This window comes from Gossypium hirsutum, chromosome D09 (assembly GCF_007990345.1).
Source record: "Gossypium hirsutum isolate 1008001.06 chromosome D09, Gossypium_hirsutum_v2.1, whole genome shotgun sequence".
Classification (NCBI taxonomy): Eukaryota; Viridiplantae; Streptophyta; class Magnoliopsida; order Malvales; family Malvaceae; genus Gossypium; species Gossypium hirsutum.
Window position 1 is genome coordinate 26,543,111 of NC_053445.1, and position 10,143 is coordinate 26,553,253.

Here is a 10,143-nt window from a genome sequence, read left to right on the forward strand (position 1 = left end):
AAATGGACCATTCCGGTAAATAATTAAATAGTTGGCCCATTTCGATAAATTTAAAAAAAAAAAAGGCTTTTATTGGTAAATTACACCTTGATTGCTTCATATTTTTTAGTAGGAGGACTTGCTTCTTTTCTTATTGATAATACAGGGACCGGGTGGATACTTTCACCAACTTAAGTTTATTATATGGAAACTTGGCGAACGTGGCAGACATTCAGTCGCCTGTAAAATTATATTCCATGACAGCCCTGTCAGTTTAGGAAAGAATTGCCTCCAAACTTTTGACATTTTGCTAACGTTCCCGCCATTTTCTCCCCTCGTATCATAGATGAAATGTCCCTACGAAATGTTCAACCAAAAAACAAAAGAAAAAAAACCTTGAAAAGTTGGGGGAAAAAAAACCTTTTAACCCAAAGACCCAGCAACAGTGGGTAAACAATGGGAATCAAAGATCTGCTTAGATTCATGAAACCTTTCATTGAACCGGTTCACATCAAGAAATACGCTGGCAAGCGGGTATTTCATTTTATTCTCTTTAGCTACTTCCTTTTTTCTTTTGCTTCTGTTTTTCGTTCCTCTCAAAGTATATGCTTTTGTGCAAGTTTTGCAGGTGGGTATTGATGCTTATTCATGGTTACATAAAGGAGGTATTTTTGGTTCATTTCTTTTTATTTTTTTACTAAAAGAAAAATTTGTAAGTGGAAATGAAATGAATAGGCTGAATTGATTTTTGCAAAAAAAATTGCAGCGTATTCATGTAGCATGGAGATTTGTTTGGATTCAAACAGTGAAAAGAAATTGCGATACATAGCTTACTTTATGCACAGAGTCAATCTTCTTCGTCATCATAAGATAACCCCCGTTGTTGTTTTTGATGGTGCAAATATTCCCTGCAAGGCTGCCACTGAAAATGAAAGATACAGGTTTGTTTAAATGACTTTAAAGACTAAATATTGCATTATACTGAGAATGTAGCTATTTCATAATAGTAGCATGGTTTTGACTCTAGGAGGAGGAAAGAGAACCAGGAACTGGCAATTGCTAAGCTTAAAGAGGGGCATGTTCAAGGTGCAACTGAGCTTTTCCAGGTTTCATTTTATCTTCGTTGTGCCTTTAATCCAAGGTTTTGAACTACTCATTAGCCCATATGCATTCTTAATTTGTCTCTTATTTAATAATGCATGTGCATTGCTAATGTTTCGTCCTTTCTCATTTGATTCTATTGAAATTTCATCTTGAGAAAATTCTTGCACTGTTAAGCACCCAGGAATCGGTACCAAAATATTGGAAAAATGAATTAAAACTTATAGGGTGCCAAAAGGTTAATATAGCAAAGAAGAGGGCAAATAATTTATAGAGTGAGAATAGTAACTGATAACACTATAGTTTTGGCAATCCAAAAATTAGAAATATTGTAGTAACAGAAGAGAAGGGAAGCTTAGACTGCCAGAGTGTTAATGTAGCTCCTTGAAACTCAAGGCATATGGAGATTATATAAAAATTACTTCGGTTTTATTAGATTTTCCTTGAAGATTATAGGATGGACCATTGCTTATGCACCTTGTAGTACTGAATGCTACTCTTGGAAATTTACTGAGAAATATTTAGATCCTGTCAAGATTGCATGAGAAATATGAAGTAAAATTTCAGTACTGATTCTGGCCACTGCAAATAACGATTCACTTATTTAGACTTCTCCCGGGATTGTATGTGAGTATGACCAATGCCTGTCTGTTTTTGATCTGGGTTTGAACTGTATAATCAGGCCATTTTAAATGGTTCATCAATCACTTCAGTTTAGTACTTTAAAGTTTCATATTGAGTGTCATTTCTCCTAACATCAAGGGAATATTTTTATTATTGTTTGCTTAGATTTTGCATGATTTTTTGTTTTCTACTAATTCTGGCATCTTTATGGATTATTAATTAGCTGTTAAAATTTGTGGTCTCATTGTTCTTTCTTTGTCCATCTTGTAGAGAGCAGTGAGCATCACTCCAGCCATGGCAAGTCAATTGATTCAGGTATAACATTTTTAATACAGATTAGCAAGGCCTCTGCATTTTCATATCATTTTCTGTGACTTTTTCTCATCATAAAAGTTTAGAATATTTCTCATTCCTGTTCCATTTACATCCTTTCCAAACTTGCATTGTTACTTTTTCAGATCCTGAAATCAGAGAATGTTGAATTTGTGGTAGCTCCATATGAGGCTGATGCACAGCTAGCATATTTGGCCACTCTTGAGGCTGAAAAAGGTGGAGTTGTGTCAGTGATTACAGAAGACAGTGATCTAATAGCATATGGTTGTCCAACTGTAAGAACTTCTACAAAACTATGATATGGTGTGCTGATGGAGGTCTTCTGCTCTCCTGATGACTTCTGTGTACTTTGTTGATTATCTGAGTTGTTGGCTTTATCTTTGTTTTCATACATTTTCCATTAACAGGTCACATTTAAAATGGACCGTTATGGCAATGGAGAAGAACTGGTTCTGTCAAAAGTTTTTGATTCTGTATCCAGTAAACCTTCCTTCAGAAATTTTGATAAAGAATTGTTTACAGGTAACCTTTGTTTTGACTCTTCAAAGCTATGCTCTTTAAGTTTACACGTTATTTAAAGCCTAGGCTGTCCAGAATATAACTTTCACGAGAATCAGGTTAGAAACATCTAATTAACACAAATCAAGAACCTTAGCTCCATCTTGGTATAGGTGAGCTCTTTTAATTAGTTGAACTGGTTCAGTTTCTTGATGCACAATCAGTTGTTTTCCACTAGTATTGTAGAACTAGAAAGATCTATCTACTATTTTTGTTGAAACAAATAAATGTTCTCGTCGTTTGACTCTAATAAATGCATTTGGACTCAAATTTAGGTTACCTAATGACATTTTACAGGTATGTGTGTCCTAGCTGGATGTGATTTTCTTCCATCTGTTCCTGGAATTGGTATTGTAAAGGCACATTCCTTAGTTTCCAAGTATCGGAACTTAGACCGTGTAAGTAATTTCTTCATGCTTCTAACCAACAACTGCTGTGCCATTGAGTATTTCAATGTGGTTTGCATTTGACATTTGAAGATAAACTGCTGTTTCTAGGATTTAAATCATGGTGGAAATTGAATCTTGTATTTGATGAGGTCGTTTCTTTAATTGAGCATTCAAAGATCTCTAAGCTTTGGTGAAAGCTGCATCTTGCTTCTTAAGCGTGCGGGCAGAAAATTTGGAATGGCTAATTATCTATGAAATTTCACTTGTGCAACCACTAACAATCATTTAAATAGAGATATTTTTGAATAATGGTGATGCTATTATTTCTTGAGTTAGTCTAGTATGAAGACCTTCAATCCGGAAACAAATTGAAAGGGAGCTTTTATTTTCAAAGGATGTCCGTGCATGTACTTTAGTTTGGAAGCATAAGCAAGAGAAATTAGCTAATAAGGAAGAAAGTAATTATCGCTCAATCTAATGGCATTTCATGCAGAAAAAATATAGTGACCCAGAAATAAATGGAAATGTTTTTTCTTTGTCTCTAGAGCATGAAGCTGGCATGTCATTTGCATCATGTTAAAATTGTTGTTCCCACTGATGACAGTATCTGGAATTGATATTCCCATTAATGGCAGCTATACGAAATTTTGTTTTTGAAAATCTATATGATGTATATAGTCATGTCATTATTATTTAAAGTCTATATTTTGTTGATATATATATATTACAGGTTTTATCAGTTTTGAAGATTGAGAAGGGCAGTCAAATGCCAGAAGATTACACCAAATCGTTCAAAGAAGCACTTGCAGTTTTTCAGCATGCCAGAATGTTTGTAGGCTGGAAATAGAATTTCTTCATTGATTCTTGGCTTGATTTTATCAACTTATACTGTTTTCTTTCAATTTTCTTTTGCAGATATGATGCTGAAATCAGGGAGCTGAAACATATTAAACCTCTTACAGAACAACTTCTGCAATATCTAGATGAAGGGCTTGATTTCCTGGGACCGTATCCTTTTTTTTTCTTCATTTCTTCTATTTCTAATTTACAAATGCATAGAAAAAGTAAAAGAAGGAAAAGAGGCAGAAAATAGAGAACAGCGTAAACACATGGTAGGTGGAAGAAATAGAGGAAATTGAGAAAGAAACTGATGCGACCAAGAGGTGAAATTATTTGCTAATATCTAATACATAAGTTTCAATTATCCTAACGTGAAAATATTGCTAAAACTACGAGTTGATGGCATGTAATTTTTCCCTTGACCAAGTAAAAATGGTACCAGAAAAATCCCTCCATCAGTGGCAGTTGCGATTGCTGAAGGAAAGTTAGACCCCACTACAATGGAGGCCTTTGACTGTAATAATATAGAGCCTGCTAAGTTTCAAAATTCTGTTGAAACTACTGATAATTCCAGACAAGCAAGCTGCTTCATGGTATTTTCTTCACATAAAACCAGAGAAAAAAGGAAAACAGGCAAGTTCTTTAAACATACTTGACATCTAATGCTAGAGAAATGTGTTCATATAAATGTCTTATACTAACTTTTTATAATACAAAGTTTCTTGTTTCAGTGGAATAAACTTGATGTACCTGCATTTTGAGAGTTCCCATCTTATTTAAAATGGAATGTCCATAAAATATTTACAGTGAAAATTAAATTTATCTCACTTTGAAAAATAACTTTTTTTTCAAGGCTTAATTTATTTGTTGATATTAGTGGTACTTAAAATCTTCTTGTTCTTGCAAAATGTTGCGTTTACTGAATAACAAATTTTATATGCCAAGCTCATGCATGTATAATATCTGTACATAATGGCAGCCAAGAAATTAGAAAGCTTTTATTTATGTGTTTTGTGCTGGTATGATTTTCTGGTAGCAGGTACAATGAGCATGAAGCAAGTTGTAGTTTCAACTGAAAGCAAGTATTTTAAAGATGCTGGACTGGAGAAATTAGCATTTCCAGTAAAAAACCGTCCGAAAAATGAGAATATGGTTTTAGAGGAAACTCCATTGAAGGTTCCAAATAATAACCCTTTCAAGAAAAGAAAATTTGATGAAATGACTGAACTAGTTTCATCAAAAGGCGAAGATGAGAAGTTGGAAATGTCATGTGTTTTTCCTGATGATAGTCAATTGACATTTCCTGACAATAGTAGTTTAAGTGATACCGGGAAACTTGAAATCTCTAATCAGATAGATAGCATTGCTGAACAAATTTCAATGGTGAGTGAGGTAGAATGTTGTGAGACCTTGTGCGTCAATATGGGATCCCAAGAAAGTGTCAGCTCTAAACCAAACAGAGTGTACAGTGAAAGAAAAAGAGGTCACAATGTCAAGCTGAAGAGCAGTAATTGCAACAGGTCAGGGACCAAGAACACTATTTTGAACTTCTTTGCTCGTGTGTGATCATCCTATCTGTTTAATTCAAACAAATGATGCCACATTGACATCTGTACTCTTTAACCTGTATACTAGTTGGAGCAATTTATTATGCAGATATCTTATTAGAGAATACTAGAGCGATGAACTGAGAAGCATTAACATGCTTTTATTGATTAAGCCAGGAAGGAAAGAACATACTATGGGAGGACTAAAGCATAGGAATGGCCTCACCATACTTGGTTTCTTCCATGAGCACTTACTCTACATGACTGTAACATAAACTCTGCCTGCTTAATGTTTTTTCCGAGTAAGAAGCTGTTTGAACCAGTAAGCTGACATCTTTGGGTACCTCTTGAGGGTAGAGTAATCAACATACACAATGCCAAACCTTGAAGTGTAGCCTAATCTCCATTCAAAATTGTCCAGCAATGACCATGCAAAGTAGCCAATAACGTTTGCTCCGTTGTCGACTGCCTTTTTCAGTTGAGTCAGGTAAGCCTTGTAGTAGTTCATCCTTGTAGTGTCATGCAATCCTTGAGCAAGTGTCACGTTCCCTGGATCATCCATGCCTATAGAACCAAAAAAAAAAAAAAAAGAGAAAGAAAAGAAACACTAACCATATGAGATTCAAATCAACAGTACACTATGAAATTTATTAAGTTAAACTAAATCATACCATTCTCAGACAAAATTACAGTTGGATTCCCATACTTTTCCTTTATATACATCAAACATTTGTATAATCCCCAAGGTACATTGTAGAGCCAAGGAGAATATGCCTGCAAGCAATAAGATAATCATATCAAATGAATTCAACACCTATTCTGCGGGAGCGAATATCCCCAATGTGATTTCTCCTAGACTTACTCTTGGACCAATTGCCACTCCTCTTTTTGCATCTGCACAGATGACAAAGAAACAACAGTTCAAGCCTTAGAGCATATGCATTAGGATAAAACTAATTGCATTTCCAAACAACAAGCCGAGTGTCTTACAAGCAAATCCAGCATTCCAATCTTGCTGATAGCCTGGAACTTTTGGTTTAGACTGATGTGGGTCATATATATAGTAAGTAGTATACTGGTTAATGCCCACAAAGTCAAATGATCCTTTCACCATCTTCACCTCTTCTTTTGTGAACTTGGGTAGCCTGTTGCCCACGATCACTTGCATTGTTCTTGGATACTCTCCATATACAAGGGGATGGATAAACCTGAACAATTGCAAAAGGCAGTATATTACAAATTCATTGAAATATATAGCAATGATCTGAAATCTGTAATTTTCTTTTGTGCTTTTTATTGCTCTTTAATGCAATGATATATGAGATTACAAGTTTTGGTTCTTCCATGTTAAGAATGAAGGGACATGGTCACACTTATTGCTCTTTGAGCTAAATATGTATATCTTGCTATTTAGACCCTTACCATCCAACATGAAAGTCTATTGCTCTTTGAGCCGCATATCTGTCAGCTTTTGATCTAGTAAGAGGTTCGTACCAAACAAAATCCAAGAGAATTCCAATCCTTCCCTTTTGTTTTTGCTGAAAATGCATGCATTTGTCAGTCAAGATTAAGCATTCGATGTGCTCTAACGGTTCAAAGCAGAGATACCAAATCATTCATCCTATCTTATTAGCAAAACAATGGCTCTTACTTGGTACTTTTCGCGGTATATCTGTGCCGCAGCTGCATGGGCTAAAATTAAATGATGTGTTACGATGTAAGGCTCGGTTCCGGAATTGCCCGCCGTACAATTTCCATATGGTTTGGAGCATCTTCCAGGAGCAAAGAAGCCATTATCATAGCCGAGTGCAGCAACTACTCTGGGTTCATTGAATGTCGTCCACTGCTTCACCCTGTCTCCATAGGTCTTGAAACAAAAGTCCGCAAAATCAGCAAAATCTTTCCTGAAAATCATAAAGTATTTATCAAAATTTTAGTCATATTATTAGGTTAATATGTAATAGCTTAAAACTACAAATCCAGAAATCCTAGTTCCACTACTGAGCAAAATGAAAAACTCCATAAAATATTCAGGGATAAAGAAAAATGAATGATTTTAAATATTAAATTCAGAAATATTAATAAATTTAAAAAATCTTTAAAATGAGAATATAATTAAATGTATGACATGATGGTTCATACACTGATTGGTAACTCAACCACCCCATGTATTTCTTCTCAAGTGCTTCGGGAAAATCATAGTGATTAAGATTGACATAAGGAATGATGCCTGCAAAGTAAGTCCAAATATATTAGATATTTATAATGATTATTAGGTATCTCTTTATATTGTTTCAATACTAAACCAAAATTACCTCTTTTTAGCAAGTAGTTGATTAAGTTGTTGTAGTATTCAACTCCCTTCCAGTTTACCTTCCCAGTCCCATCTAAGTACAAACAAAATGATGAAAAATTAAATTTATTCCCTGTCATGAAAACTTATGTTATTATATGGTAAAAGTACCATAAAGGCCCCTATATTAGTAGTCAAATTGCATTTTACCTCTTTTACTTAAAAAATAGACAAATTAGTCCGTGTACGTTATATCAAAGAGTAAATTTATCTTTTTGTAAAAAATTTCATCCTTTTATACTATTAAAAACTGGAATGACTAACAGAATAACAAGGCAGTGATGCTCGGTATATCTCATGTTGATGTACATGGACCGACTTTTAATAGTAGAAATGGATGAAATTTTTAACAGAAAAATCAATTTACTCTATGATACTTTGAGTAAAAAGTCAAAGACTAATTTGCTCATTTTTTGAGTAAAAAGATTAAAATACAATTCAATTCTTAGTACAAGGACCTCTATGATACTTTTACCATTATTATATATAGGCGGATGAATTAAAACACCTGGGAAAATTCTGGTCCACGAGATGGAGAATCTATATGCATCAAAATTCAGTTTTGACATAAGATCCACATCTTCCTGTTAACAAATATTCACATTTCACATTACAACTCAACAAATGTTTTCCTGGTAGAACCATTTAAAGATGGAATTAAAAATTAGTAACCAAAAGCATTTAGCTTTCAATGTTTGTGCATATAATACAAAGTTTTCAAGTAAATTATTTCCTCCGGGTGAAGGTGTAGGTGGGTAAAAATGTTTAACAGAGTACCTTGTAGCGATGGTATTGGTCCACGGTCACATCAGCCGTGCCATTATTAGCAACAATCCCTGGTTTTTACGAGTACAAACTCATCAATAATTATCAAATTTCTTTTCATTAGGATATTCTTTTTTCCAAGTTAATTTCTGAGCTTCCTAAATGTCTACACATTTTTCAAGTTAAGATCTATATTTGAAAATTATTCAAGAGACTAAGTTAATTTCTGATATATCTTTAGAAAATATATGACAAAAAGTCTAAACCTCTTAATAATTAACTTAAATAAATTTAAACAAAACCATACTTAATTTACATTAGAAATTCAGTTGATTTGAGTATGTAAATAGATACATAGTAAAAAGCTCAAGCAAAATACCGGGAGTTTTGATGAAGACGTCCCAAATGCTGGGGCCACGACCATCACCATTAGTCATGCCTTCAACTTGAAAAGCCGATGCTGCTGTTCCGAACAGAAACCCCTTCGGAAACGCCTCTCTGCTCAGCCCTCCCGTATCAAACTTCACCGTCTCCGGCTGCTCAGTGGCCGCTGCGCCGTGGATGCCAATGATGAGGGCCACCCACCAATGCATTTGGATTCTCATTTTCTACAAGCTGTTGCAGTAGAAGAAAATAGTGAGAGAGAAAGAAAAGACAGTGACTGAAGTCTACTGACTGAAGAGTGTAAGGAGGAGCCACAATTATTTATACATAAAAACTAGGTATAAATTAAACGGATTTGTTACTGCAACTTATCTTCAATGCATGCACTTTTCCTTTTTAAAATCTAATTTCTACTAAAGGGGGGAGTTCAAGGATAAGTTAGCGTTTACGGGATGGGAACAGATGTTTTTATCAAAATTAAAAATTTCCTAAATAAAATACCCCACAAGATGTTCCAAAATAGAACAAATTTTAAAAGAGGGAGGGAAAATCGATTTTCCCAAAATTGATTTCAATGTTTTTCAATAAATTTACTAATCTCAAAAGAATTTTTCTAGGAAAAAACAAAAACAAAATGTGATTAGTGTTTGACACAGTCAATAAGTCAAGTTAAGTATCTATTATACAAGTCAATAAAATAATGTAAGAAGTAAAATTTATGTAAACAAATCGATTTGGCACAGCACAATTTTTAGGTGTTTATACTCTTTTAAAATTTAAAATTTTATCCCTTTACTTTATATAAAATTTTAAAGTATAATTTTTTTCATATTTTAAATAAAAATTGAAAATTATATTTTTTAAATAAAAATTATGAAAAAAATCAGTTCCTATGGTTTGCGAATCAACTAATTTTTTGCCTCTCACCGTATTAATACACCAACTAATTTCTAGTTTGATTGGTCGACCTAGTCCGGTTTAGATAACATTAAATTTTAGATTTTTTTAATTTTTAAAATCATTTTTATATTTTATATTGCAAAATTTTAAAGAATTTTTATTTTTTTGTAACTTCTTATTTTTAAAAAAAATATTTTTTAGTTTTATTTAAAATGCGAAAAAGTAAATTTAAATAAAATTTAAATTTCAAAAGAAAAAAGGAACTAGAAAATTGGGTTGTTCCAAACCGTTTTTCTTACATAGATTTAACCTTCGATATCATTTGATTTAACCTGAAAAGTAGATTGGCACTTACTGATGCCTAATTTGG

At 33.6% G+C, this 10,143-nt stretch overlaps 2 protein-coding genes across 3 annotated transcripts; one reads left to right on the plus strand and one right to left on the minus strand.

Moving 5' to 3' along the window:
• The first annotated feature begins 331 nt into the window (after window positions 1–331).
• LOC107945843 (exonuclease 1) lies at window positions 332–5,788 on the plus strand. Its single transcript, XM_016879988.2, has 12 exons — window positions 332–513; window positions 608–644; window positions 746–920; window positions 1,007–1,085; window positions 1,975–2,019; window positions 2,163–2,312; window positions 2,445–2,559; window positions 2,893–2,993; window positions 3,715–3,812; window positions 3,900–3,992; window positions 4,267–4,457; window positions 4,864–5,788. The coding sequence occupies exons 1-12, from the start codon at window positions 436–438 to the stop codon at window positions 5,388–5,390; spliced, it is 1,689 nt and encodes a 562-aa protein (XP_016735477.1). The 5' UTR covers window positions 332–435; the 3' UTR covers window positions 5,391–5,788.
• On the minus strand, window positions 5,508–9,449 carry LOC107945844 (beta-glucosidase 44). Of its 2 annotated transcripts, none has more exons than XM_041101753.1 (12): window positions 9,201–9,449; window positions 8,869–9,104; window positions 8,502–8,560; window positions 8,233–8,308; window positions 7,687–7,758; window positions 7,514–7,601; window positions 7,023–7,275; window positions 6,794–6,909; window positions 6,362–6,579; window positions 6,234–6,265; window positions 6,043–6,145; window positions 5,508–5,935 (listed from the first exon to the last, which is right to left on the minus strand). In XM_041101753.1, the coding sequence occupies exons 2-12, from the start codon at window positions 9,092–9,094 to the stop codon at window positions 5,658–5,660; spliced, it is 1,521 nt and encodes a 506-aa protein (XP_040957687.1). In that variant the 5' UTR covers window positions 9,095–9,104; window positions 9,201–9,449; the 3' UTR covers window positions 5,508–5,657. The 2 variants fall into 2 exon arrangements, with proteins under 2 accessions (XP_040957687.1, XP_040957688.1); XM_041101754.1 differs by having other exon boundaries at window positions 9,236–9,358.
• Window positions 9,450–10,143: the final 694 nt, after the last annotated feature.

Coding starts and splice junctions, on each gene's coding strand:
- LOC107945844 (XM_041101753.1), bottom strand. CDS start 9,094: ATGAGAATCCAAATGCATTGGTGGGTGGCCCTCATCATTGGCATCCAC. Junction 7,759..8,232: donor GTGGACCAGAATTTTCCCAG/GTGTTTTAATTC, acceptor GTTTGTACTTAG/ATGGGACTGGGAAGGTAAAC. Junction 7,276..7,513: donor TGGTTGAGTTACCAATCAGT/GTATGAACCATC, acceptor TATGATTTTCAG/GAAAGATTTTGCTGATTTTG.
- LOC107945843 (XM_016879988.2), top strand. CDS start 436: ATGGGAATCAAAGATCTGCTTAGATTCATGAAACCTTTCATTGAACCG. Junction 2,313..2,444: donor TAGCATATGGTTGTCCAACT/GTAAGAACTTCT, acceptor TTCCATTAACAG/GTCACATTTAAAATGGACCG. Junction 4,458..4,863: donor CAGAGAAAAAAGGAAAACAG/GCAAGTTCTTTA, acceptor TTCTGGTAGCAG/GTACAATGAGCATGAAGCAA.